This window comes from Penicillium coprophilum (assembly GCF_028826855.1).
Source record: "Penicillium coprophilum strain IBT 35676 chromosome Unknown utg000002l_segment0_segment1, whole genome shotgun sequence".
In the NCBI taxonomy this organism is placed as follows: domain Eukaryota; kingdom Fungi; phylum Ascomycota; class Eurotiomycetes; order Eurotiales; family Aspergillaceae; genus Penicillium; species Penicillium coprophilum.
Genome location: NW_026622722.1, coordinates 1,386,067 through 1,413,682, shown reverse-complemented (window position 1 = coordinate 1,413,682; position 27,616 = coordinate 1,386,067). Strand labels below are relative to the sequence as shown.

Sequence of the window (27,616 nt, the reverse complement as noted above, 5' to 3'; positions counted from 1 at the left end):
GATTGAGTGACAACTAAGGCTTTCCATTACCTCCATGGCTTTCTATTTGTAGTGCAGCCTCGAGTTATTACTTTAATCAAATTTCGTACTTCTTCACAACTGCTGTTTCCCATTATTTTAGTTTAAATACTGGTCATCTTTCGGGATCTATCTTGAAGGGTTTATCTGTATGGGGATGTGAAAAGTCCTTGAAATAAGTCCATAGTCCCATAGAGTCTGAACACAAAACAGAGATTGGTAGCTGATGAGGTTGCTGGGAAATATGTATCAGGGTGACGCTGACTCCGACAGTCGAGACAAACAGTCGTTTATTGGAAAGAAGATAGGTGTCACCTAAAGAGTATCTCACATGTAGAATAAAAGAGGACTCATCCAGTTCACGAGGTAATGGCTCATGCTTTGAAACTTCTCTTCTTCTCTTCTCCCTTCGCGTCCCATCTCATCCACCTTTCATTCAAACTACCACCATCACATGCCTCATCATGGAAAACCCCCCGTCCCCTGGAAAAACCCCCAACAAGAAGAAGAAGCGGAACCCTAGTTTCCGACGTTACCTGCGAAAGCAGGGTATCGATGTTGTAAGTCTCACATCCTTGCTAGTCTCAATATGTCGACAATCTCGACTGCATTCAACTACTTGGATACATACTGAGTTCCTTCCCATATGCCACCTTTCACGTATACTCAGGCTTGAGCTTACATTCGATTGAAACAGCCTCCTGTTCCCCCACGCACGCGAGACCCCGCCCTCCCCCTAAGCGCCGGCGCAAGTACCGGAAGCCTGGCCGAAGAAGAGACAGTAAGCGCAAGAGTATGTGTTACATTGGCATTTATCGAGAATTGGATGCTAATAATATAATAGAGATCGCCTCTGACACTGCCGCCCCCGCTGATGAGGCTAATGGGGAATCAACACCAAACGACTCTTCTGCCGCCGGGCCCACTAGCTCGCGCTCCGATTCTCCCGCATCTTTAGTTGCGCCCTCCTCCGCTGTTGCGTACTCCCCTCCTGCTGTGACTTCGCCCCTTTCTGGGATTTCTTCTGCCGCTGTGTCCTCCCCTACTGCTATATGCCCTCCCCCCGGTGTTGCTTCGTCGGCTGGTGCTGTTGCCAGTCCAGTCCCCCGGCTCTTAACAGAGGCCGCCAAGATTGATGACAGGCGTGAGACTGATAAGGTCGGCTAGGATCCTGTAGACCCGCTGGGCCTCTTCGATAAGTTGGAGGGACCGTTGGATCGGCGATCCGAGGGGCTATTTGACTTAGCTTATCTACTAGTACCAGTATTGGTAAGACTCCCGAGATCCCTTGCGTAGTCTTATCGGGGAAATATGACCGCTTTAACCTACCACTTTCAGTAATCTAGTAGTCCGTAATCAATCATGATCTCGAGAAATCTTGTAGACCTAAGATACATCAATTTGTGTGATATATATTGTGTATAATACTTCCGAGATGTGAGTGCATCCTTTACCAGATTTGCAGATGACCTGGAAAAAAACTTATTCAATTTTGGCCTTTGCTCAAAAAGACCCAAGTCTTTTGAGGCAAGGATGGCCACTGAGTTTGTTGAAGATCAGAGCCGTCTAGTGATCTGACACACTAAAAATAGTTGAAACAAACTCCAGTGACTGGAAGACGAGGAGGAACATATATGAAAGCGCCTAGAAAAGACTACCATAGATGGAGATCTAAGAAGTAGGGTAGAGAGGGCTCCAGGTGTCGGTTAAATATTGGAGTCATCATAGTAGTATCAGCAAACCCGAGGTGGCCTAGTTGGTATTGTTGCCAACGAGCCATACCTGCTCCAGACTACCTAATTAGGCCACCTCTCATGGGTTCGAAGCCTCAGACCGCAAGTTGCAGGTGGATGTCTCGCCATAACCCTGCTGGATTCGCTCAACTCTTTTTTTTGACTTCTTTTTTCCTCTACTTTTTAAATTTCAGCAAATAAACTATTCTAGTATGACGTTCTGTCGAGACATTCATGGTATGCTCACAACATGCACTTCCGTACCATAATGCGATATCATTGACTTTTGAATTTCACCGGTTGCACCTAGACTCAATATCTATTTTGGCCTTTGGTTAAGTGGGAGATGATCGCTGGCCACTACCATCGTCATTCTCTCTACGCCCCAACGTGTCATTTCGACCAATCTCGTTTCTGCATACCTCATTCTCATACTCTGCGCTTCTCTACATCAAGTAAAATTTATGTCTCCAGCAATGGACACCACCACAGAGTTTGTCTTCCTTCAATCTGTTCCTCTTTGATACCAACTGCGCCCTTGATGTCTGTTCTGCCTGCTATGTCTTCCAGGATCGCTTCAAACCCAGTCTTCAGGAGTACGGGGATGTTGACAAGACTGTATTTTTAACGCTGAAAGGACGATAAAATAGGTTTGTTGCAGAGCAATACACCCTGAGGGATAGTTACAGCTCATGGAAGACAAATACACAAAGCAGAGCTCTCCCGTCAACATGCCTTACGTGAGCCCACTGATATTATTGATATTACTGAACTGGCGAGTCCATGGATGAGATGATGTTATTTTATGACGGATCGTGGCAAAATTTTGGTCCCATGTATTTTTGGGAGACTTGAATATCAAAGAAAGCTCTGTTTCAATTATCTATATGCCTAGTTTTAAAATGATTTGCTAGTGAAGGCTTGTACTTCCGTGAATGGCATCAGGCTGCTACTCAGTGGCATGCATACCCTTGGGGACCCTGACAGGCACATGAATATATAGTCACGTGGTCAATATGCCCTAAGTCGAATTTCCAGAGGGTTCAACATGAACTCTGTTTTATTTCTCAAGAAGCCGAGAGGAGCGTTGAGCAAGGCTTTAAGAATAAGATAGAAATATATACAGTGGGATATGAGAATAAAGATTGGATTTTATAAATTAGGTGCGGACAATGGCAAAATCCAACAAGCATCTCTTGGTTAAATATCAAGGTCGTTGTAGAACATCAGCAAACCCGAGGTGGTCTAGTTGGTATCGTTGACAACGAGCCATACCTGCTCCAGACTGCCTAATTAGGCCACCTCTCATGGGTTCGAAGCCTCAGACCGCAAGTTGCAGGTGGATGTCCCGCCATAACCCTGCTGGATTCGCTCAACTCTTTTTTTAAACTTCTTCATTCTTCTACTTTCTAGTTTTTTTTTTTTTTTTCCAATCTCATCCGTCAAGTGAATAGTCATATAGGTTCGACTAGTTCATTATATACTGACATATATTTACTGAACGGCGCTTTGTCTGTATGCCCAAGTCAGCCAAGATGCTCCTTCCAAGTTTGGATTTCATGTCTGCGGACACTTGTGCTTTCCCTCTCTTCTCTTCCTTCTATACAGTTATTCCCTCGCATAAATAGCTTCTTCTTCTTCTTCTTCTTCTTCTTCTTCTTCTTATTCTTCTTCTCTCTAGATTTTCCTCATCTGATATCATGGCCTTGGTCCAGAAATCACTGGGAGAAACCCAATCAATCATTCATTTTCTCTGTGCAATCGTCATTCGCTCCATACGAACAAAATCCGGAGACACCCCCATTCGATGGAAAAGCCCGAAAAGGGACTGAATCCAAACGGAGCCCATTTTGACCCGCTACTGGTGTGATAATGGAAATCGACGTAGTACTCGGGTCCTCTTTAGTTTCAACCTGTCAATAATGCTTACCCCCAGTGTCGGACCACTTATCTTCCATGACTTTCACCTCCCCACCGAGAATAATTTGACCCTCATCAACAACAAATTTTACAGCCACCCATGATCCAGCGTCAATGATCACGATTCTCAAAGAGGGCCTTTCTTCTACAGGGAGATTAAGGAAAAAAACTGGAAAAGAGATTCAATCCTCCATCGTTGCCGTCATAAGCGGGTGCTTAATGTGGTAAGTCCTCGTGTCTTCTATAATCGCGACCTGTCAAGTCTTGCGGATCTCCCCTGTTGTCGGAATATCTAATATCCTTCCTCATTTCTCACAACTCGCTACGTTTCACGCAATTTGAACTAATATTTGGCTGATATAGGCCTCTCTCATCCGGGTCATACATGATTCTGCGCGCCACTCTGTCCGAAAGAGGCGCAAGAAGAGAAGTAAGTTTCATAATATGACTTTGATGATGGGTAAATTCTAATGCTTAAAAGAGCTTGTTGCCACATGCTGGCATTCAAAGTGCCATGGAAGCTCTGGTAGGGGCGACAGGCCAATATGTCTGGGACCCTGTTGACACCTGGGTTTTTTCGACGAGTTAGATAATCTGATCTCTAGAAAGGCCCTCAGAGGACCTATTTGATTAATCGTGAGTTATATCTTTCTATCTTTCTTGCTTGACATAAGATTGCCTGGTCCGCTTTCACCCAAGGAGGAGTTGGGGTCTCTTGATTACAATTCGACCTTTCTATTTTCCTACTTACATTTCTATGGATTTCTTGTTCTTTCGGTAATTATGATTCGCGGCTCTATGCACTGCCCAACTCCTCCGGATTTGGGCTGCACACGTTGAATGCAAAGACTAGTTCAGTGTATGTGTACCTTTTGTATGTGTAACCCATGGAAAAGGTACATCCTACACTGAACTAGTCTTTGGATTGAACCTGTGCGGCCCGATTCGCCCTTAAGGAATTGGGACATACATAGGGCCGGGTAGTGAGAATCATTAGACTTTGGAGTAAGTTGTTGCAAAACCTATAAAAGAGATATATGTACAGGTAAACAGTGAAAAGTCACAAGGCCATACAGGAGACTCGCCAAAGTATCTAATAGCCCCTTTAAATAAGAGACATTGTTAGAAAGTCTGGCCAAGAAGTAAGGAATTTAGTTAAACATATCAGCCGAGGCTATACTAGGTAGAGATACAAAGCCTCGGTGGTATGAGACAGCTTCCGTCACTGCCCAGCCGGATTTTTTTGATTGCCTACCAGCCATCTTGACAACTTCTGTGACAGCTACTATATTCCCTTAGTATCAAAATTAGTATCAGGTCAATGGTGATACATGCTTTTGGCTTTCTTGTTCCTTGGCAAGGCAGGGGTCGCGCACGCAGGGAAAAGGGCAAGGTTATACATACCTGAATATTAATAGTCCAAACAGTCCTAACCTTCCTAGCTACCACGAGAGGTGGAAGGGACCGCTTACGACTTCGACACTGCCTCGCAGAAATGGTGATGCTCTTGACACTGGTCCTTGTACTTCTGCGTCTTTCACAAGTCATCGAAAACCCGCGAATGATTTGTTTTCTCTTCTTTTTTTCTCCGTGGGCACGTCTTCGTCAGCCCTGGAAAGCGCCTTCATTGGCCTGGTCGAATTCATCGTCCTTTTGTAGGATGCTTTCAGTCGTTTTGGGAGGCTTAATTCTGATCAAACTAGCATACCTGGTATGAAAGATAGAAAAAAGACGTGACACAGAAGTGAGATTGAAGGAGGTGAGAGCAAAGAGATCTTAATCTGTCTTCTGGGCTGTGGGGGTCACAACTGCGAAGGAACAGGGCGGGAGTGTCGGTTAAATATCCAAGTCAGAGTAAAATGTCAGCAAACCCGAGGTGGTCTAGTTGGTATTGTTGCCAACGAGCCATATCCGCTCCAGACTGCCTAATTAGGCCACCTCTCATGGGTTCGAAGCCTCAGACCGCAAGTTGCAGGTGGATGTCTCGCCATAACCCTGCTGGATTCGCTCAACCTTTTTTTTTTCCTGGCCTTCTCCTGTCTTTTTCCCCTCTAGATCACGGTCTAAGTATGCATCTGATATAGAGATACATGAAGACATTTTGAACAAAGCAAAAATTCATTATAGCCAGGCTGTCATGTCATAATTAGGGTGTTGGTTACATACCAAAGCCAGCATAGTACTAATAAGAACTTGAGTGGTAGTGGCCTAGTTCGTAGATCGCGCACGAATTTCACACCATTCAAGACTGCGTTCTAGGCCACAACCCTTAGGTTCGATCCCCTATGCAGTTGGGTCTACCCTTTTTTTATTGTCATAATCGTGGTCTGGTATTCACGGTATCACGGCTATGAGCCACACGATACCAAAGATTGCCTGCCCACTTGGATTTTCAAATGGCCTATGTGTAATGATCTATGCCTACAAGTTGAGATGAAATAAATGGCGATAGAATCATTACTTCTGACAATGTCTTATGTATTCTGGTATTGCTCTGAGCAGGTTACTCTTGTACATAAGAGGGCACGAAGTCCACATGCTCATTTTCTGACAGAACACAAGTCTCGATCTTGGTCTCAGTCTCCTCCCACGGTGCCATAGACTTGGAAACAACCCATGGTGAACGTCAACTGGACCTTGGAGCCCTCCACAAAGCCCATTAAACAAAGCTTAGATACTGGGACGAAACCAAGTATCGTTGCCACAGTCTTGGATAAGGTCGGTATCAGTACAAGGAATTGTAACATGTCAAAGCACGGGGATATCCAACCCCCATCCTGCTCATTTTATCGGACAGCAGACATAGCCTCATGCTTCGGTGCGCAAGTCACTCGTTAGGACATCCCGGACGTACCGCATTGTTTGTTTCGCTAGTCTCGTTGGACAAAGTCTCACTTTTGATTCACGGGGGTGGGAGCTTGCTGACAGGTCTCTCGCAGATGTAGAAGGACACAAAATGACAGACGACGTGATGACACGTGTCGGAGTATATCTCTTGCGAAGAAATTACCAATAGAAGTCGCTCTCTTTGAAAAGATTAATGATACTCACAGCAGGACGAATCATTCGGTGTCTCGATTCATTGGTAGTATGTGAGGCGGGCACACAGAGTAATCCATTCGCAGGATTGGAGCCGACACCGCAGGGTTTTCGTCATGGCAGATGGTGTCTCATCCCATCGACAATAGACTCATACCCGATAAAGTGCCCAAATGGTAGTCAGCATATGGACAGACAGGGGACATTTTGATGGAATCTGGTTGTTGATGGATGAGATCGAACTCGTAAGAGAGAGAGAGAGAGAGAGAGAGGATAAAAGAAGAGGAACAAGAGAAAAGGGCGACAGCATGAACAGACAAGGCCCACTATACTTTGTGCGTACACCTTTCTATACGCTCTAGCCTTTTCTATTCGTATGCAAACTGAGACATTGAATTACAGATATCAGCCCAAAATTAGCACAGAAGTATGTACCTCTTCACGTTGGGTATCACATACATGTTTTGATAGTTGCCATAGTACGTAGCTTTGCCTGAACATTTGACATAATAAATCAACCCCAATAATGGAGCTCTTATGGACCCCAATGCCGAAGATGACTCCAACAAGCGGGTCAGTATACTTCAGGAGAGAAATAGGTTGAAACCGAGAATATCTACAATCTTCACACACCTTGGATGTAGAAATTTGCAGGGATTTGGATCTCAGTAGTAGGCACCTGAATATTGGTATACATATGTGTTAGAGTCAACTCATTTACAGGTCGATTCCAGATTGCGGGGGAAGTAACCCGGGGACTATCGCCGACTATCGCGGACTATCGCGGACTCGCGGACTTTTGTCCGCCTTATCAACGGCCATACTCCAACACCCCATTCCTTTATAAAGCGATAGGACATCATGGCTCATTCTCAATTTTTGCGAACTCTCCAACGGGCCTTTGATCTTCCAAGCCTGTCCTTTTACACCCTACTCGAACGTTCTCTTCACGAATACAAACTATGTTGACAACAGAGCTCTCCGAGACCGAGGTCTCTGCGCTTAGAGCCAACAAGGAACGCCTGGCTCATGATCTCCATCACTCATGTCAATGGGGGTCTGGAATTAGATGGGGCGAGTAAGCTGCAGCCATCTTTTCTGCGATTGTTGGAGGATGACCACTAATAAACGGCGATTGCCAGTGGACCTACAGATACTGGCATGCAGCGCCTGGCGCTTTCAGAAGACGATAAGAGTGTCCGTGACTGGTTCATTCAGACCATGAAAGATCTCAAGTGCAACGTCACTGTGGACGAGATGGGCAATATCTTCGCTGTTCGTCCTGGTCGCAGGGCGGATGTACCTGCCACATTCATTGGAAGTCATCTCGATACACAACCGACGGGTGGCCGATACGATGGTATTCTGGGCGTGTTGGCAGGTATTGAAGTCATCAAGACTATGAACGATATGGGTTTGGAGACAGAGGGCGGAGTCGGAGTTGTCGACTGGACCAAGTAAGATCCCAACTCTCACCTTGGAAAAAGGAATACCACTGACTGCTTTCAGCGAGGAAGGCGCCCGATTCCCAATCAGCATGATCTCAAGTGGTGTGTGGGCTGAGTGCATTCCATTGGCACAGGCGCATAATCTCAAAGAGGTGCCAACTGTGGCATCGCTGCCAACGGCGGCATCAGCACCAGAGACCATGAAGAGTGCCCTACAGAAGATCGGTTACTTGGGTGATGTTCCGTGCTCATACAAATCAACGCCAATGGCCGCCCATTTCGAAGTTCACATTGAGCAAGGTCCATACCTGGTATCGGCAAATCAGCGAGTCGGAGTTGTGACAGCTGTGCAGGCGTACAGATGGTTCCGTCTCAACGTCATCGGTCGAGATACACACACAGGAACCACCGCTTTTGAACACCGAGCAGATGCCCTTTATGCATTCGCACAAATGATGGTGCGCGCACGCGAAGTGGCAGCTTCGAAGGGTTGTCTGGCGAGTGTTGGTATTATCGAGGCAAAGCCCGGTAGTGTCAACACAGTTCCCGGAGAGGTCAGCTTTAGCCTAGACATCCGTGGACCCGAGACAGAGCTAGTTGTCGAAGTCGAGAAGCAGCTGCGCACTGATTTCGATGCCATTGCCGCCGCCGAGGGAGCTGGTATTGGTAAGCCTTGTCGTGTCGAGTGGACCCTAGATTTTGACTCGCCTGCTGTCAAGTTCCATGAAGATTGCATTGATTGCGTGCAGCAGTCATCTCAGGCTGTTATTGCAGATGATTCTGTTGCAGATACAAAGTCACTTGTGCGGACCATCATGAGTGGAGCTGGCCATGACAGTGTCTTCACCTCTAAGCGTGTCCCAACGAGCATGATCTTTATTCCATGCAAGGATGGCCTCAGTCATCATCCTGAGGAGTTCTCCACTGCCGATGATTGTGCTACTGGAGCATCTGTCATCTTGCAGGCTGTGGTCCGCTATGATCGGAAGAGATTCTTGTAAGGCGAGTATTTACTTTAGCCTGACAGAAGGGCCTTTTATAGACCTGAACATGCATATATTATTAGTATGCAGACACGTCGACTAGCCAAGAAAGCTGCAAGACCTACACGAAGTTTACGAATAGACCAATTCCATTCAGATCATGAATTTACCATGGTATCTACAGAAATTAATCCACGTAAAGCTACAACATTGAACTAGTCTACGTTATGAAATCATTGGAAACATAAATTTCTTCTTTTTATTTTGTTTCCTGTATCCCCACAAGTCCCAGTAAAGCTGGAACAAGATTAGGTGCACCGAGGGTAAGGCCCGTTTCGAGAAACCCCTAGTCCGGCAGCCGAATTCGGATACACCATCAAGACTCTAGATTGACCAAGAAGTGGTTGACAGGACCCCAATGCCTTTCAGCATTTACTCCTGGGGAGCGGCACCACGGCCACGGCCGAAGCCACCACGGAAAGAGGGAGCGAACTCGCCGGGGGCACCGCCCTCCTTTCCACCCTCCTCGCGACGGCGGTAACCACCCTCGCGGCCACCACGGCCACCCTCACGGGGACCGCGACGCTCACCGCGCTGCTCCTCACCGCCCATCATGCCGCGGGGGGAGCGTGGGAACGCTGCTGCTTGATGTGGGTGGCAGGGACAACCTCAGCGGGGAGGTGGAGCCACTCACGGAGGTAGTCCAGACCCTGTTAATGAATTAGTATTCGGACATGTGGACGCGTTAGATGTGAATGGATCGTACCTCGGGGGTGAGGGTGTAGTAGTAGTACTGCCACGAGAACTGAGTCTTGACAAAGCCGCGGGAGTCCAGGGACTGGAGGGCCTTGATGACATAGAGGTTCTTGGTGTCAATGTCGGCGTGCTTGGGAAGGTTGAAGTCCTTCTTGGCCACGAGCACTCCCTCTAGAATATATGTTAGTGAAATCCGCACAAATGTGATTCAGTCGTTGGCTCGCAGGGTCGCGACGTCGACGAGGGTTCTCGTTACATACCACGGAAGAGGTACTCGTGGATCTTCTTGCGGTCGTCCTTGGGGATAAGCCTGTGCCATTGTTAATATTCTGTCGGGGTTTGAGCGCAAAAACGAGGATACATACATTGTCGCGAGTTCCTGGTGCAAGTCGGGGAATCGCTTTGACAACGCCCGAAAATAATGGTTGATTTAAATGATGGATGAAGAGTGGAGCTTCGCAGCGAGAAAAGTGCGACGGTCCGAACTGGGTGTAGGGTTAGCACCCTAATCAATTTGTGGCTCAAGTCACATGATATACTTTTCTATCACATAATGTATCTATCACGTGATGTAAGTCACCGTGCTTGACGGTGACTAATAGACATGATGAGTCATCCTGACTGGGGCGACCGCCCGATTCTCGATCTTATCGCAACATCTTCGATCTTTGAAGCCTACCTAGGTACAACAGTGAATACTTTCTTTCTCCAAACAAGTACAATTCGCCAGCTGCAAACTCCTACGCTCTTCTTAGAAAATTGCTTCTAGCAAATCTGAAGTATGGCTTCTTCAAATGTCAACGTCTTGTTGTCGTCCTTTCCAGGACTGTCGCTGCCGGCGACCCTTTCGTTCACCTTGCCATCAACAGCGAGCACATCAGATCTAACAGCCAAGATTGCCTCATATCTCCCGTCATCACTCTCTCTTCAGTCACTCATCCTTACTACAACAAATAACAAACACCTCACGGCCACGTCAGAATCCATCCAATCTTTCCTCCCGAATCGCGATGGCGTCCTTACCTCCACCCTTCTTCCGCTGCGCCTGTCAGCCCCAACCTGCGGTGGTAAAGGTGGTTTCGGCTCCCAACTGCGTGCCGCCGGTGGCCGCATGTCCAGCAAGCGCAAGCGCAATCAAGGCGACAACAATGGCTCCAGTCGCAACCTCGATGGCCGCAGATTGCGCACTGTGAACGAGGCAAAGGCTCTCGCAGAGTACCTCGCTGTCAAGCCAGAGATGGACAAGAAAGAAAAGGAAGAGCGTCAACGCCGCTGGCAGGCCGTGGTGGAGATGGCTGAAAAGCGCCAAGACGAATTGAAGAATGGCAACGGCAGGCAGATGGTGGATGGACAGTGGATGGAAGACAGGGAAGAAATGAGCGAAAGGGCACGTGACGCTGTCCTGCAGGCTATGAAAGATGGCGAATGGACAGACAATCTTCGCGACACAATCCTGGGTGGATCTAGTACTAGCGCCAGCGATGAGGGCAGTGAGGATGCTTCATCTAGCGAGGACGAAGAGAGTGAGGGAAATGGAGAATCATCTAATGCTGCCGGGCCTTCTGTGCCTCATAAGGCTGCACCCAAGAAGTTCATTGGTTTCGATGACGACAACGAGTTCATGAGCGACTCTGATGACGAGGTGGATGAATCTGACAAGGGAAAGGGAAAGGCGCGTGCCTGATATTCTGTCATACCCAAATATTTGTCCATGCTTCACGACAGCGTTTTTTTCTCTACTACTTTTAAGGATTTTCTAGCGCTCGACGCTTTCTGTGTCAATAATTGCAGCCCCCGTTAGGGATTTTCAATACAAATGGTGTCCACTGGTGCCAAATCAAGCCTCTTTTAGGTCTATTAATAGGTACATAATGAGCAAGTCTTATGCGCAGGCTTGGCTTATATTTAGGTATAGTACGGCGGCCTGAACTTGCCATATGCGCTATCGATAGATAACTGCCTCCAAAGAAAAAAAGGCTCCGCAACTCCGCAATTTCATACGCCATCATGTCGCTCTGCTCTCGGGGCGCAGTGTTCAGAAATCCGAGAATAAATCTGCTGCGCCTAATTTCAACGAGCATTCCTCGATCCCAAGCTCAAACGCTCTTTTCACAATCGCGCGCCGCGCCACAATCCAAAGTTGTTGCGGACCTCCGCACGCAATGCCGATGCTTCTCAACAACTCGTTTCCAGCAAGAACAGCCCGTGGCTGAGTCTCAGACCGATTCCTTAACCGATTCCCTGCCTGTATGCTGCCCAGGATGTGGCGCGTTCTCCCAAACAGTTGAGGCAAACGAGCCAGGATACTACGGTACATCACGAAAGCAAATTCGGAAGCTCCTCGCTGTGAGAAAGGAAGCAATTGAAGCTCAGAATATACAACAAAATGATGCTTTATCAACTGAGAGGGGTGGCTTGAGCGCAAAGCAGAACGATGCCATCGAGGAGACAGTGCCACCCAAGCCCATTCAAGGTGGGACATCTACACAATTGCTTAAGCGTGCCATTTGCTGACTGAATACAAAGATGGAGCTTTTCCAGATGAAGCTGTCGATCCTGAGGACACACCCCTTGGGCCTCCGGGTCGAATTACCGAAGTCTGCGATCGTTGCCATGACTTGATACACCACAACAAGGCAGTCTCTTCGCCCAAGCCGACTATCACGTCTATACGAAGCTATTTGGAAGAATCGCCCTATAAACACAATCGTGTTTACCACATCATCGATGCTGCGGATTTTCCAATGTCTCTCGTTCCACGTATCCATTGGGCTTTGATGCTACAGGAGCAACGTTCACGAAACCGTCGCTCCACTAATGAGACATACCAACGCGGAAGAAAACTTCCAACACTCTCCTTTATCATCACGCGCTCGGACCTTTTAGCGGCAACAAAAGAACAGGTAGATTCGAAGATGGAGTACATTCGCACAGAGCTCCGCGCAGCTTTGGGAAGATCAGGGAGGGAGGCCCGTCTGGGCAACGTGCACATGATTAGCGCGCACCGTGGCTGGTGGACCAAGGAAGTTAAGGAGGAGATCCGAGAGCATGGCGGCGGAATTTGGGTCGTTGGCAAGGCAAACGTCGGAAAGAGCAGCTTCATTGAAGCCTGTTTCCCCAAGGATTCCAAGAATGTGGACAAAATCGAAGAGTGGGTTCAACGCCGCCGTGGAGAGGAAGAGATTCCAAACCAGCGTGAGGCCGCCCTTCTTAACCCCGACAGCCTTCTGCCCCCTGCCCCTCGCGAGGATCTCTACCCTGTGCTCCCTGTCGTGTCTTCCCTTCCAGGCACTACAGTCTCGCCTATCCGTATTCCATTCGGCCGCGGAAAGGGCGAGGTCATCGATTTGCCCGGTCTAGAGCGCGGTCTATTGGAGGACTTCGTTCGAGATGAACATAAGCGTGATCTTATTATGACAAAGCGGGTCAAGCCTGAACGTTCGACCATCAAACCGGGTCAGTCTCTTCTAATTGGTGGTGGTCTTGTTCGAATCACCCCAGTGAACCCGAAAGATACGCTCATGTCCGCCAGTTTCCTGCCTCTCGAGTCTCATATTACCAACACACAGAAAGCAATCGAGACGCAGGCTGAGGAAACTCCCTACCGGGGGACCGTCATCATGAAGGAAGGAACCGGAAGCGCAATGGCCTCGGCTGGTATATTCGATTTGAAGTGGGATACCACTAATTCAAATCTTCCCACCTCACTTGCCAAAGCTATACACGACAGAGGAATTCCAGTGCCTTCATTGCCATACCGCGTGATGTCGGCAGATATCCTCATCGAGGGCTGCGGCTGGATCGAGCTCAGTATACAAATCCGCAGTAAACGGGACGCTGAAGACGAACCTTCCTATCCGCAGGTCGAGGTTTTCACTCCCAATGGGAAGCACATTGGGTCCCGGCGTCCGATTGAATGTTGGAACTTTATCGCAGAGAAGAAAAAGCTCGACAAACGCAAACGGCCGCGAACGAGATATTGATTGTAATTTAGATACTGGACCTGTGTACATTGGGCCATTTAGCATAGCGGCGCGGCGTTTCTCCTCTCTTATATGTACAATATATTTTTGTCTGCTGACTTCATCTGCACAGAGCTACAAGTACCCCCATATCACCATGGCTGATTCTATATGTTAGGTTGTAACAGATGCTCGTCCCCACGGCCCCCGCAGGTGGGGGGCCTCACATTTAGGCTTTCACCCTAATTCATTTAACTTCTTTCCACCGACTTTATTTCAACTCCTTGTTGGTTTTGTTTACCTTTTCTTTTGAATAGTTAACCCGTCTTTATCTAAACAGTTTCACCATTGTTGACGTGGCCCCGATATCAGAGCTGAGCTTCAAGATATATATTGTTCCTTGCCAATCAGCAGCTCCCACAAATACCCTTGTTTATTTCACAATGTTGTCTCTTCGGGCTACCGAAAATGTCAGAGAACTGGCTATTCCTTGGCGCTTTAGCCCAACCCAGACCTATGATCCAAAAGAGAACCCGACGGGGCTCATCTCATTTGGCATGGCAGAGAATGTATCTATATCCCCCCCGCAATATGGAAACCAGAAGCTAACTTCTAAGCAGAAACCAATGAAGGCAGATATAGCCAAATATATCAACGAAAAGGTGCATATTCCAATCTTCGCCTTCATACCAACATGGTGTCAATTGACCAAAAGAATCCAAGTAGCCAAGAATCCCACTCTAACAGCCTCGCATAGGTCGTCTTTACACAAGATTCTATCAGCTACCGCTCAAGCGCACCAACCGCTGCAAGACTACCTGCCGCTACAGCCGTTCACTTGAATAATATTCTCAAACCACATGTTGCAATTCTTCCAGAGCATATCTTCGTCGCAGACTCTCCGACTTCCCTTGGCAGTATGCTAGGATACAATCTCGCAGAACGCGGGGACGGCATTCTCGTCAGCAGACCTGTATACGGCCGCTTCGAGCTCGACTACGGCGTTGAATCGGGCATTACAATGGTTTACGCTGACACAGCTGTGGAAGAGGCCTTCTCTCCTGCTTCCGTGGAGAAGTATGAGTTGGCTTTGAAGGATGCGAAGGAACACGGCAAGGAAATTCGAGCTGTGCTACTTGTCAACCCGCATAACCCTGTTGGTGAGTAAGATATGCCGCATCGTCCATTGAACTGAACCTAATCGGCCACCGTCAGGTCGTTGTTACCCCGTCGAGACACTCGAGGCTATCGCCCGATTCTGCAACAAGCACAGTCTTCATCTCATCAGTGATGAGGTCTACGCTTCCTGTGTGTTTGACTCTGGTGACCCTGAGGCTGTGCCGTTTACGTCAATCCTCTCGCTGGATTTTATGGGGTTGATTGACCCTAATTTGGTTCATGTTTTGTATGGCTTCAGCAAGGTATGTATCTAACAATCTCGATAAAGCCAACGAAATTGACGTGATACCATTGTAGGACTTTGCTTCCGGTGGCCTTCACCTTGGGTTCTTGGTGACCCAAAATCAACAGCTTCGTCAAGCTTGCAAAGCAATCCTGTGGGATCTCTCTCTCTCCCTTTTACACCATGGAAGTTGGATGATGTTTGGTTTGAGCTGACTCCAAATATATATATATATAGGAGACTCCATGGTGCTTCACAGGCAGCGGTAACGATTGGCACTACGATTCTAGAAGACCAAGCTTTTGTGTCGAGCTTCACGGCAAAGTCAAGACAAGGTCTCGCTTCAGCCTACCGGCTTGCAACGTCGGTGCTCAGCAAAGAGGGAATAAACTATGTCAAAGGCGGGTGAGTATACCAACTCGTAGGAGACATTATTCAAAATTTTATCTAATCCCGTCTTCAGAAACGCCGGCTTCTTCGTGTACATCGACTTATCACCTTATCTCCCCGTTGACAATGCTCTTTCTCCTCGACTACGGGAGTTCGCTCTTGCACAGAGGCTTGTCGATGCTGGCGTCTTTTTGCATCCTGCGGAAGAGCATTCGCAGGATATTGGGTGGTTCCGGCTGGTTTTCTCCCAGGAAGAAGAGACAATGAAGGAAGGCCTTAACAGGTGAGTTCTTTGATTATGATTTCTGTGCATTTCTGTGGCTGGTTAATGATTGTTTCGTGACGTTTACAGATTGTTGAGTGTTTTGAAGCCAAGTGCATGAAGTATTCTTCATGTCACTACGAAGACTTCGAGATTCAATAGCACTGAAGTGGTCTTTCATTTGGTTGATGAGTAAAAGACGTAGGGAATATAAAAAATTGAAATGCTATATGCTATGTGTTTTATTTTATTTTTGCAAAGTCATCAAGCATGATTTTTGAAACTGGCAAATGAGACTGTATTTTTCAATGTAATGTCGTTTATTCGACATTGACAAACTGGAAAGTGGGAGTTCCAGGAACGGCATTCTCGCCGGACAGACCCTCGCGCTTCTCGCCAGTGCCAATAACCTCACCGGTCTTGCCACCCTCATCAACAGCAATGACCTCAATCTCCTTGAAGCCGGATGTGCGCTTCAGACCACCCACCATCTCGGAGATAACGGCGAACTCATCGAAGGGAAGCTTGCGATCGAAGACAGTGGCAGGGGACTCGCCAGCGTTGACCAGACGGCGCTTCAGGCTCTGGACGAAGGGCATGGCCTTCTTCATCTCGCCGAGCTTGCCAACCTTTCCGTTGAGCTCCTTGTCGTTGAAGGAGAGGTTCAGCGCGTCGAAGGAATCGCGCACCAGGTCAATGTACTTCTCCTGCCAGTTGGGGAACTTCTTGGCAACGAAGATGGTAAGCTTCTTGGGCTTGCGGGGGTCAAAGCCAATGTTCTTGCCCTTGGAGAGCTTCTTGGTGAAGTTGGCCTCGGAGCCCATGATGTTGCTTGCGGTACTACGGACGTAGTTCTGGGCGGCGGTCAGCTCAGGAGAGGGCTCTGGCACGACAGGGAACTGGGCGAAGTGAATAGAATCGGACTAGATGATGTTAGATCAAGGTTAAGCATGAAGCGGGGGAAGAAAACCGACCTTCTTAAGAACCTCGAGCCAGATGTGCTCAGCCCAGTGAGGAGCGATGGGTGCCAGCATCAGAGCCTGCAGCTCAATGTAGCGCAGAACAGTATCCCGGTGCATACCCACGCCAGCAGCGGTGGAGGCCTCACGGTAGCTATCACGGGAGCTAGTGAAGTCATACAGGCCAGACTTAAGAGCAAGCTTGAAGTCGGTGCTAGTTAAAGAATTAGTTATCGATGTCAAGGAATCAGATTAAATGCGAACTTACTCCTGGTAGTGCTTCTGGGTCTCACGGACCAGGCTGTTAAGCTCGTTGTTGAAGAGCTTGTCGGCAAAGGCATCAGCAGGGCCAGTGCGCAGAGTCTCGTCCTTGGCAACCTCCTCGATCCACTCCTTCAGGGTGTAAAGACGCAGAATGTTGCTGTTGGCAACAGACTCCTCGAAGTTGGCATCTTCAATGCTGTCACCAGCATCGGCAAATGCAATACGGGTAGCATCGGCGCCGAACTTGTCAACGGCATCCTTGAGAGTCAGGAAGTTACCGGTACTCTTGCTCATCTTCTCACCGTTAAGGAGCAAGTGGCCGTTAGCACGGACACCACGGGGCCAGTACTCCTTGGGGAAGAGTGCAATGTGGATGTAGAGGAAGAAGGTCAAGTGGTTCTGGATCAGGTCCTTGCCAGAGACACGGACATCCAGAGGGTACCAGTACTCGAATTCACGGCGCATTTGCTGCAGGGACTCTTTACTGATTCCACTGCTGGAGATGAGGTCGTCGCTTATCTCCCGTCTTGTGAAGATGTAGTCCCAGACCTCATCGGTCATCTGATCAGCAGTCACCTTCAGGGGGCCGGTCGTCTTGCCGTATCGATCACCGTGAAGGAGGTGAGCGATGGTGTAGTAGGCCATGTAGACGGTACTGTCACTCAGACTCTCAACCAGGAACTGCTTGTCCCATGGCAGCTTGGATCCGAGACCGTAGGTTCTGGCACATGCCCAGCGGTTCAGCCAGGACAGATTCTTCTCGAAACCGTTCTTGCATTCAGCGGAGTAGGTGTTGAGGTTGTTAACAACGTGGTTCAGGGTCTCCTGCTGCCATTCGGCATCATTCTCGCCGTAGTTCAGGAACCACTGGCCCAGATAAGCCACAACACAGTCATCACCACTACGGCTGACAACCTTGCCCATGGGGTCAGCGAAGGGGAAGGCATCCCCACTTTCATAGAGGTCCTTGCGGACCTTTTCCTTTGCCTCACTAACGGGCTCGCCCTTGTATTTACCGACGAGCATGGTACCCTTGTAGAAAGCTTCCATGTAGGCCAAATCCTTGGCTTGGGCAAGCTGGGTGACATCCTTGGGAGAGTTGATCTTCAGCTCCTTGACCAGAGCAGGGGCTGTCAAATTGCCGTAAGTAGGAGTCTCAATGAGCGGGAAGATCTCCAGCTCAGCCCACTCCTTCTGGATGCCATAGTACTCAGCCTTCTTGGCCAGATCCATCATGGTGGCGTAATCGTCAGGGCTGTCGGAGGGGACAGAGGTGACGACACCAGTACCCTTAGATGCCGAAACACTGTCCATAGGCAGGATACGGACACCTTCGGTGTGGAAAGACAGAGGAGCGTTGACCAGTGTGCCGATGAAGGCGGAGCCTGGTGCCTCAAGAACCTGCGGGAGCTCGTCTTGAGTCTTAGGGAACTTGTCGCCGAAGAAATGGCCCTGGAAGGCCATGTTCCAAGCGGCACGCTTGGTCACGACAATGTATTCCTTTTCCTTCAGCTTGAAGAGACCGTAGTTGATCTTTGGGCCGACAAAGCAGCAAGTCTGACCATACATTGTCTCGGGACGCAGGGTAGCCGGAACGAAGTATACCTTGGCATCGTCCTCAATCTTTCCCTTCACAAGCTCGGCCATTTTAGGCGCCCACTCCTTAACCTGGAGCTTGAGCGCAGAGTATTCCTGAGGACCAATGCCCTCACCCTCAGTGCGGTCGTGGTCCATGCAAGGCTGGCCATCCTTTGGCGAGTAGATGGTATAACGGTTACCGTACATAATCTTGCCAAGCTCGTGCAAGCGATTCATTTGCCAGCGCACGAAAGCATCGTAGTAGGGGTTAGCGTCGGTGGTAACGAACTGTCGGCGCCAATCAACGCGGGCACCCATGCTGTCAAGATCACGGATGGCAAGGGGAGGGAAGTGATCGAGCCAGTGGGCAGCGTCGGCAAACTTGTGAATTTCCTCCAGAGGAACGCCAATTGCCAGCATGATCTGGAACTGGTACTTCATCTTCACAGTCTTGGCAGCGGCCTTGCTCTTCTTGCCGGAGAACTTCTCGCTTGCCTCGACCTTGGTTTCTTGTGTGGGGGCTGCGCGAAGGTCCTCGGCGGCCTCGGCCTCCTCGTTGTATCCTTCAAAGCCCTTGCCGAATTTCTTCACCTCATTGGCAAGCTTATCGGCACAGGCCTTGATAGGCATACCCGTGCAGTGGAAGCCAAGAGGGAAAAGGGCACGCTTGCCCTCCATGCGGGCGAAACCAGCCATGAACTCTACCTTACTAGCAGTGAAACTGTGTCCAGCGTGCAGAGTACCGTTCATGTAAGGGTAGGCCATAGTACCGAAGAACTTGGGGTACTTCTCACGGAGCTCGGCGGGGGTCATGGCACCCTGGGGGGCTTCCTCGAATGAGGGCGCATCGACTTCGAAAACCTTGTTGTCCTTCCATTGTGCTTGGTACTTCTTTTCGATTGCGACTAGGGTGTCTCGCTTTTCGGTCTGCCAGGTGAAAGGTCAGTTAGTAAATGAAAATCGACGATGGTGGGGGAGGGGCTATAATAACATTTTCCAGCTTAAGGGTATTCTTTGAGCTGTTGCTCGGATCGAGCTCAGCTACGGATGCAGCTGCGGCGGCCATTTTTCCTGATCAAGATTGGCCTGTAATTTCCCTTGAAGAGCGGAGGGGATCAAAAGAATCGCGGGGCGAGATATAAAATCTGTTTGATTAGTTTGTGAGTCAAGGTATTTCCAGCGTATTGTATTTTACAGGCGGGCTCCACACTCAAGATGTCCTTTGTGATGTTGTAAAGATGAATTGATGGGCGAACGAGATGATCAATTGAAGAGCTTGACTCGAGATATAGATGTAGTTTGGGCTATCAAATGGGTTCTCACTTCTCACTTATTGCTAGAGTGATCTTTAGCTAAAGATGATCTCTGTAACATGATCAATACCATCTATAGATTGGAGGTCCCACGTGACTATCACGGAGCAACTTCTTCGCCGACAAGCGCATCTGCGATAAATTTCCCCGATCAACAAACTTGCAATTCCGGCCCTATACTACCTATTTTGAGCAAGTATCTTGCCAATTAATCTTACACTTTCGTGTTATCCATATACCCATACACCTCATCGCATAAGGGCCAGTCCCTGTGCGGAACAATCTTTCAACATGGTCAACTTGTTCAAGCGGCTTCGCAAGCTGCAAACTGTATGTATAGCTTCTCCCGGCTCTCCCTCTCCAGGCCCCCCAAAGTACCGCGGAATTGGTGTATTAATGTGAGATTGTTCTTGTCAACAGAGAGTAAGCCGAAACCCCGTCCCTTGAGACCTCCGAACCTGCAACATCCGTCGTCGAACTCGCGATGTCTCCTACGGTCTAGGCGACATGCAATCAATCAACTGACTCGTTCTATCATTGTTACAGATGCTCCAGACCAAAATTGGCACAGGTGCAGCCATCTTCCCCAACCTCAGCTCCGCATCAAAAGAATTCCCAGCCGTCACTCGACTCCACCTCACATATGCACGCAAGATCGACCAGGGCCACGGAGGCGCGCGGCATTTCTGGCGTAACTGCCTTCCACGACTGAAATATCACAACCCAGGCGTGCCGATGACTGTGGCACAAACCTCCAACCAGCAAGGACCCGCAGCATTGACAATTTACTTCGCCGAACGGGTCGGTAGTGCCGCAACGGCCCTCGCAAACGAAAAGAAGGTCACCGATGAGCTTGCCCCGACCCCCGAGGCCAACGAGCAATCAGCTGTTCTGGATATCAAGAACCGCACGTACCAGCAAATCTGGGACCGTGTGCAGGCTATGACGGGCGCGAAGCCGGTCCCCGCCACTCCCGAGGACATTGCGCTGTCACAGAAGCTGGCAGAGATCAAGAAGAAGTCTGGTCCGGATCGCCAACGTGTTGCGGCTATCCGACAGGCGAAGAAGGATCAGGAGCGCATGCTTGCTGAGGCTAGAGGCCAGGTGGATAAGCAGGTGTAAGATTGTGCAGTTTTGTTCTAGTGTTGTCCTTGGATTCGATTGATCCATCCAACTGGTTTCTTCGCCTGGAGAAATCGGCTGTCTGTAGCATAGCATCTTTTTCCCCTTACGACTATGTACTATGTATTTATTGGGAATATTTTTTTAATGCGCATGTCGCATTTTTTTCTTAATCAGATATCATGGACGCTCAAATAGATAGAGAGGTACATAGGTATCAAATAGCGTTAGCAATAGATTGTAATTTGAAGATTATCTGATCATATCAACGCCGAAGTATGCTTGGTTCAATAAAGGCCCAAAAAAAGATCAAAGCTAGGTTGGCCAAGAAGGATATCTGAACATCAACGAAAAAAAGTGTGTTTGCGAGAAGTTTTACATGACCTAAAACGTTGTTAGCAAGAAGAGGAATACCGAGAAATCGAGGTAAACACATACCTCGGCGATTGACTGCCGCTCAATGATTGATTTCTGTCTCTCGTTGCGCGAGACACGATAATAATAGTCACTGAAGTCACCACACTTCATGTGGCGCAAGAATTCTTCGTCGTGCGTGATGACAATCAACTGGAAGTTGGCTTGCTGCTGCCGAGTGCGGATAATGTCATGCAGCGACTCGGCCAGAGAGCGAATATTGTCTCGGTCCAGATTCGTAGTGGGCTCATCAAGAGCAATAAGACCACAATTGACACCGAAACACTCCGCTAGGGCAAGGCGAATGATGATACTAGCCAAAACCTTTTGGCCTGCACTGCAGCGGCCTCGCATGTCCATCTCGGCGCCTGACTTCACCATACAGACGCGATAGTTGTACGATCGGTTGCCCTTGGCGTTCTCGTTGTCGGACCGGATGAGGATTGTGTCAACGTCCGTTCCGCGATAGGTCTTCTGCCATAATTCACCAGCGATGGCGTTGATTTCAGCCATCTTTAGGCCATGGTATTGCATGATGGCTTTGTCAAGGGCGCCACCGTATCGGGCTAGGTCCTCCACGGCGGCTTTGGTGGTCTCGACCTTGATGTGAGATTCCTTGTATTTTGAAGATGCATCCTTATAATCTGTGTTCCAGTCCGCCAGCAGCTGCATCAGCTGGTCGTCCTTGGACTTCATTTCGCCCATCTTGCTCGCCTGTTTGGCAGCAAGGGCATTGTGTTCACGTGTCCAACGTTCTGACTCTTGCTTGAAACGGCCTCTGTCCACTTCAGCATTTTGTGCTTCTAATTGCTCAACCTCTTCAACAACTGTGTTGAGTGATCGAGTGGCTTGGCGATATGTTAAGTTGTCCGAGTATTGCCGCTTTGTGTTTTCGCTGTCCTTGAGTTGGCTTGAAATCTTGTTGATCTCCCTTGTGATCTCGCTTTGATCGGACTCGAGTTTGCCGATTTCAGCTTCAATTTCTTGAAGCTCCTGCTTGCTTCTCTTAAGCTGGTCTGGACCTCCTCGTTGATTGTACGAGTTGATATCGTCATTGGCAAGGTCAAGCTGATGTATGTTCTCGGATAGGCGGCTGATCTCGTGCTGCAGATCTCGTTCACGCTCGTCGGCTCGCTGGCTGATATCATCATAGCGGGCTTGGGCTTGAAGCAATTCTGGCGTGAGACTTTCGATATCTCGATCTGCCTTCTCAATTGCGTCCCGCTGCTGACTATTGAGCTTCTTGAATTCCTCCATCCGAACAATCAGATCCGCTTTCTTTTCCAGCTGGAATTTGGCATTGTCCAAGTTGCTCTTCACATCTCTGAACTCAAGCTCGAGTTTGTTGATCTCTGACCGCGTCTTTTCTTTTTCATTTGTCACTTTGGCAAGACTCTTTTTCAACTCCCGTGACTTTTCATTGATGGAGGCGATTTCCTCCTGGATATCTTCCAGGGTGCGAGCAGTTGAAGCGTCTTGCTGGTTTGCAGAAAGCTCTTGAATTTGTGACTTGATCGTCTTGATCTCGACATCGTAACGCGCGATAGTGCTCACTGTCTTAGCAAGCCCCTCGACGTCACGCTTGCTTTCTGTCTTCTCGCTGACTTTTCCATCATGGGTTTCCAGCTTCTCTAGCAGCTGGTCACGCTGTGATTCACATTCTTGCTCTTCTTGTTCAAGCTCTGGAATGACAGTCTCTGACAAACGGACCCAAGTATCATAGGATGAACTAGCGGCGCGGGCAGTTTCGAGATCTTCTTCAAGGCCCTTCAGAGTCTCGTCTTCGGCGTCAAGGCCAGCTTTCTTGACTAGAGCATCCAGCTTCTTTGTAAAAGTCTGGAGTTCTGTCTCGTTCTTGAACGATCTTTGACATGTTCGGCACAGCTTGGTGCGCTTAGCAGCATCAAGACATTTGGTAAGATACTCTCCCATTCCGGCATATTGATCAGCATCTTTGCGAGCGAGATCATACTGTGCCTGGCGCTCCTTCACAATTTCAGGGTATTCGGAAGGCTCTGCGTCGACTGCTCCATGAATCTCCTTCACGCATACATCAATTTCCTTTTGCCGTTGCTTGAGGTTCTTCTTGGCTGTCTTAAGCTTAAACTCTACATGCTCCAATTCTCGGCTCACGCCGTCACGCGCTCGCTCTGCGTCGGCTACCTGCTTTGATTCGCTATCGAGAGCTTGCTGGAAGCTTCGCTCCAGTGTCTCAGGTTTCCAGTCTGCGTCGACGACCTTCTCAAGGCGATCACCATGAGCTCCCTTCATCGTTTGTAGACTGCGTTCACGGTCCTTCAATTCTTTCTTGAGGTGGTCTAGGCGAGCCAAGTCGCCAGCCTTCTTGGTTGAATCAATAAGCTCAGTGTTCAATCTCGCGCTTTCATCCTCAAGGCGACGAATTTCCGCATTTGTATCCTGGATATCTAGATCCCAGGAAGCATTTTTGGCTCGCTCTTTTGCATGCTCAAGGTTTGACGTGATATCCTCCACCTTTGACTCAAGCGCACCCTGGAAGCCTTCGTCGACCTCAATTTCATTAAGCCTTTTCTGATAAGTTGTTGCCTCCTTATCATTCGCGGCAATCTGTCGTTTTGCCGCGTTTTTGGTCTCCTGTAGTGCCGACTTGGTTTGTCCAATATCGTTCAACTTTTCTTGAACCTCACGAAGCTCTTTCTGGGCTTCACGCCTCACGCGATCCAAAGATTGGTTCTGGTCCCTCAAGAGGCGTTTGATCTTCTGCATGAATGTGTCGATCTCAGACTGGTCCATCTTCTCGTCAATACCACGTATGTTGTTGGCACGAGCAATCTCATTGATCATATTCTGGCGCCTTTGAGACTGGCGCTCGAAATTGGCCTTATCATTCTCAAACTTTCCATTCTCGGCTTGTTTTAGGCCAAGCCGGTGCCGAGCTTGCTCGATCCGCTCCTTGATTTCCATATAGTTTTCCTTTTGTAACTCTTCTTGTTGTTGATACTGGATCTGCTTCGTTTCGAATTGCTCCAGGGTAGACTCGAGCCATTCATCAGAGTCATCAAGCTCAACCAAATGTCTCTTGAGGTTGTCAATTGTACTTTGGATACTTTTAGCTTCAATGCGCTTGCCCTCGAGAGCACCTAGGACCTGGGCATAACTTTCTGATTGTGTCCAGGCCTTATCAGCAAGCTCCGCGACGCGCCGCATCTCTTGCGACATCCGCTGGGTCTCTTCACGCAAGGCCTCAATTTCGTCTTGAAGCTTGATGGATCGTTTTTCAGCACGGTCTGCCTTATCTTTGTCTTCTTTCGCATGCTGTTCCATGATCTTGAATTTGCCAAGCTCCTCATTCTGCTTCTTTCGCAGTGCTTTGATGTTATCAATAGCCTTGGTGTACTTCATAGCCTCAAATATTTCATCAAACCTTTTCTTCAGCACAGACGGTTCACTCATTGGCCACAAACTTTCGTCTTGGTGGCAGAAAATGACTGAATCCAGCACGGCCTTTGATACGCCCAGATACTGTGGCATGATCTGGTCCAGCTCAGCCACTCGCGATGAAATAGCTGTGCGTTCGCCGTTTTTGATCATAAGCAGCTGGCCTTCTAGGGTCTTCTGTTGTCGTGTTGTTTTCTTGACCGTAAGTTGCAGACTGCGCGTAGCAACCATTTTCGCTCCGGAAGTGGCCTTGAATGACAGCTTCACCTGGGCCAGTACCTCTTTTTCACCACATAGTTTCGGGTCGTGGATAAAGGCACCGCCTTTGCTGTTCGGAGGGAGATCGCCCGTTGTGGCATATTTGAGACACTCGATGATGGTCTAGATCCACGTCAGTTCCCTGCTGGCCGCAACTCCTGGTTGCCCATTTCGCCATTTCGCCATGTCATACCGTCTTTCCTGAGCCATTGTATCCGACAATCAGTGTGAGGGGTGTGTGGAACTGGATTGTTTCGCTACGCGTATTATCGAAGGAGCGGACTCTAGAACAAGCGCGGGTTGGTGAGCATGAGTATGATTACTCTCCGCGGTGATTGCACGCGAGTTAAAAATTTCGAGAGACTCACCCCAGAATAGAAAGCTTATCAATCTTCGCTTCATTATGTTAGATCACTATTGAACCCTTTTTTTTGCCGAGGTATAAGCTGTTGCACTTACACCTAAAAAACAATTAGCATTGCGACACGTCCGGCGAGGCGGGGAATGATCAGCACATACATTTTGAAAAGAAAAAAAAAAAGCTCTGAGGATGGGCGTTTGAGCCCGTCGTCCGTTGGCGTTATCTAATACAATATTAGTTGAACAGTAAGAATCAAGAAAGTTGCTTGGATCGCTGTTGTGAGCGATCACATAGTCCCGCGTCGATGGCGACACGAAATCACGTGAATTTGACTGAAGTCCTGAGGCCCACAGTGATCGGCGGCGTTGTCAACTAGCAATGGCCGGCTTTTATTTCCAAGGTTCTCTCTTTTCGAGATCCAGGCCCTCAGTGAAACGATGTGTATATTCTGAGAGGTGCATTGTCAAACATAACCCACTCTTGACCAAATGTACCGAATGTACTGCAGGCCTTGAATTTGGATAATGAACCATTCCATCATCAACGCCCACGCTACTATATCCGTGCCCTCGTGCGGACATCGTTTATTAGGGGAATTCCCTAGTCCTTTATGACAGACGCTGCCTCTAAAAGCACTCACGCATATCACTAGTGCCATTATATCTCCTGGTATCTTCGTACCGCACTCGATATGGCTATGAGTCGCCCACAAGCCTACGAGGGTATGCCCATATCCACCTCTCAGATGAGATCGGACTCCAGTGAGGGGCATCCGTTGTACACTATGGAGCAACAGCAAGTTCATGGCTCCTACAATGGGCAATACGGGGTGCAAAGTGCTCAACACGGGGGATACCAGGGCGCACAAATCGATCCGGGCTGGACAGAGCGAGTTCTCGATGAAATGAAGGACATGCTACTTCTCCTCAACCCCCAGGGCCGAATCACCTATGCCTCGCCATCGTGCAAGAATATCACCGGCCGTATCGCAAAGCAACTTGAGGGAAGTCTTCTGGCGCAGTACATACATGCGGACGACAAGCCGATCTTCCAAAGAGACTTGGACGAGTCGATCGCCGCAAACCAATCGTTCCGGACCCATTTGCGATTTCAAAAACCCAACAGCACATATTGTCTCATGGAGGCCTATGGTCATCCACATCTTGCAAACCAAGATGAGCGTCAGGCAGAGAGATCCACATCCGCCAACGGGCCCTGCACCGGATTTTTCCTCGTGTGCCGACCGTATCCCAACAAGGTCTCGCAGCTCCTTGACTCTTTTTTGGAACACAAGATTGAGAACGCACGGTTGATCCAACAGATTGCCAAATTGAAACAAGAAGAAGAAGAAGATGCGACCGCGACTCGGGTGCCCTACTCTATGCGCGACCAGGATTTCCGCGTTCCCGTGACTGAGAACCAGGGCCTACAATCCACTCGGTCAGGAGAAGTATCTAGTGATCCTGATACTACAGACACCGTGGGGCCGACCTCGGATGAATCCGACACGGGCCAATCAACGAGCTATTACCCAGAGCCGCCCAATACTCGTGAAGTCTACTCACACATCGACGGCATCGAAGTCATGACCGGTCTTTACTACGGGGAGGGCGAGAGATCCCAAGGCCTCAGCACAGGTGCCAGCCGTGGGCGTATTGTACATTGCGATATCGACATCACCACGGCTGCTGACCAAGAGCGCAATGCTCAAGAAGGCGATCGCCGCAAAAGACTCAAGGCCCAGCATGTTTGTAGCGACTGTGGAACAGCAGACTCACCAGAATGGAGAAAGGGTCCAAATGGACCTAAGACTTTGTGCAATGCTTGTGGCTGTAAGTTTTGTCCACCGCCTCTTGTAATCCCTGCTCCAACCTACATCCTTCTCATCGTGCTTATAAGCTATCTACTCTTGGCATGGAACGAGCTAACCCAGGTGACATCTTTTTAGTACGCTGGTCTAAGAAGGAGAAGAAACGTCAGGAGTCGACATAATTTCCAGTCCTTGGTTTATTTGCTT

At 48.8% G+C, this 27,616-nt stretch overlaps 10 protein-coding genes across 10 annotated transcripts; 7 read left to right on the top strand and 3 right to left on the bottom strand.

Annotated features, from left to right (window-relative positions):
• Positions 1-482: 482 nt before the first annotated feature.
• N7500_002582 (uncharacterized protein) lies at positions 483-1,185 on the top strand (the record flags this gene model as incomplete). The annotated part of the gene is made up of 3 exons (XM_056673728.1): positions 483-578; positions 760-811; positions 863-1,185. 3 exons carry the CDS (start codon positions 483-485, stop codon positions 1,183-1,185), a joined length of 471 nt encoding a protein of 156 aa, XP_056534253.1.
• A 6,439-nt stretch (positions 1,186-7,624) lies between these two features.
• On the top strand, positions 7,625-9,159 carry N7500_002581 (M20 family metallo-hydrolase; the record flags this gene model as incomplete). The annotated part of the gene is made up of 3 exons (XM_056673727.1): positions 7,625-7,788; positions 7,853-8,167; positions 8,220-9,159. Coding segments are annotated over 3 exons (1,419 nt in total), but the record flags the coding sequence as incomplete, so codon positions are not given.
• A 414-nt stretch (positions 9,160-9,573) lies between these two features.
• Positions 9,574-10,513, bottom strand: N7500_002580 (40S ribosomal protein eS10; the record flags this gene model as incomplete). Its single annotated transcript, XM_056673726.1, has 6 exons — positions 9,574-9,785; positions 9,836-9,851; positions 9,908-10,068; positions 10,158-10,207; positions 10,263-10,297; positions 10,502-10,513. The coding sequence occupies 6 exons, from the start codon at positions 10,511-10,513 to the stop codon at positions 9,574-9,576; spliced, it is 486 nt and encodes a 161-aa protein (XP_056534251.1).
• A 165-nt stretch (positions 10,514-10,678) lies between these two features.
• N7500_002579 (telomere maintenance SDE2 family protein) lies at positions 10,679-11,581 on the top strand (the record flags this gene model as incomplete). The annotated part of the gene is made up of 1 exon (XM_056673725.1): positions 10,679-11,581. The coding sequence occupies one exon, from the start codon at positions 10,679-10,681 to the stop codon at positions 11,579-11,581; it is 903 nt and encodes a 300-aa protein (XP_056534250.1).
• A 323-nt stretch (positions 11,582-11,904) lies between these two features.
• On the top strand, positions 11,905-13,880 carry N7500_002578 (uncharacterized protein; the record flags this gene model as incomplete). Its single annotated transcript, XM_056673724.1, has 2 exons — positions 11,905-12,370; positions 12,424-13,880. The coding sequence occupies 2 exons, from the start codon at positions 11,905-11,907 to the stop codon at positions 13,878-13,880; spliced, it is 1,923 nt and encodes a 640-aa protein (XP_056534249.1).
• Positions 13,881-14,302: 422 nt separating this feature from the next.
• Positions 14,303-15,938, top strand: N7500_002577 (Pyridoxal phosphate-dependent transferase major region subdomain 2; the record flags this gene model as incomplete). The annotated part of the gene is made up of 6 exons (XM_056673723.1): positions 14,303-14,521; positions 14,617-15,019; positions 15,075-15,280; positions 15,336-15,415; positions 15,499-15,666; positions 15,725-15,938. The coding sequence occupies 6 exons, from the start codon at positions 14,303-14,305 to the stop codon at positions 15,936-15,938; spliced, it is 1,290 nt and encodes a 429-aa protein (XP_056534248.1).
• A 295-nt stretch (positions 15,939-16,233) lies between these two features.
• N7500_002576 (leucine--tRNA ligase CDC60) lies at positions 16,234-19,780 on the bottom strand (the record flags this gene model as incomplete). Its single annotated transcript, XM_056673722.1, has 4 exons — positions 16,234-16,836; positions 16,888-17,086; positions 17,141-19,641; positions 19,706-19,780. 4 exons carry the CDS (start codon positions 19,778-19,780, stop codon positions 16,234-16,236), a joined length of 3,378 nt encoding a protein of 1,125 aa, XP_056534247.1.
• Positions 19,781-20,318: 538 nt separating this feature from the next.
• On the top strand, positions 20,319-21,149 carry N7500_002575 (mitochondrial 54S ribosomal protein mL61; the record flags this gene model as incomplete). The annotated part of the gene is made up of 2 exons (XM_056673721.1): positions 20,319-20,357; positions 20,574-21,149. The coding sequence occupies 2 exons, from the start codon at positions 20,319-20,321 to the stop codon at positions 21,147-21,149; spliced, it is 615 nt and encodes a 204-aa protein (XP_056534246.1).
• A 384-nt stretch (positions 21,150-21,533) lies between these two features.
• On the bottom strand, positions 21,534-25,640 carry N7500_002574 (MRX complex DNA-binding subunit; the record flags this gene model as incomplete). Its single annotated transcript, XM_056673720.1, has 3 exons — positions 21,534-25,361; positions 25,432-25,522; positions 25,603-25,640. The coding sequence occupies 3 exons, from the start codon at positions 25,638-25,640 to the stop codon at positions 21,534-21,536; spliced, it is 3,957 nt and encodes a 1,318-aa protein (XP_056534245.1).
• A 650-nt stretch (positions 25,641-26,290) lies between these two features.
• N7500_002573 (GATA transcription factor LreB) lies at positions 26,291-27,591 on the top strand (the record flags this gene model as incomplete). The annotated part of the gene is made up of 2 exons (XM_056673719.1): positions 26,291-27,431; positions 27,548-27,591. The coding sequence occupies 2 exons, from the start codon at positions 26,291-26,293 to the stop codon at positions 27,589-27,591; spliced, it is 1,185 nt and encodes a 394-aa protein (XP_056534244.1).
• Between the last annotated feature and the right edge of the window lie 25 nt (positions 27,592-27,616).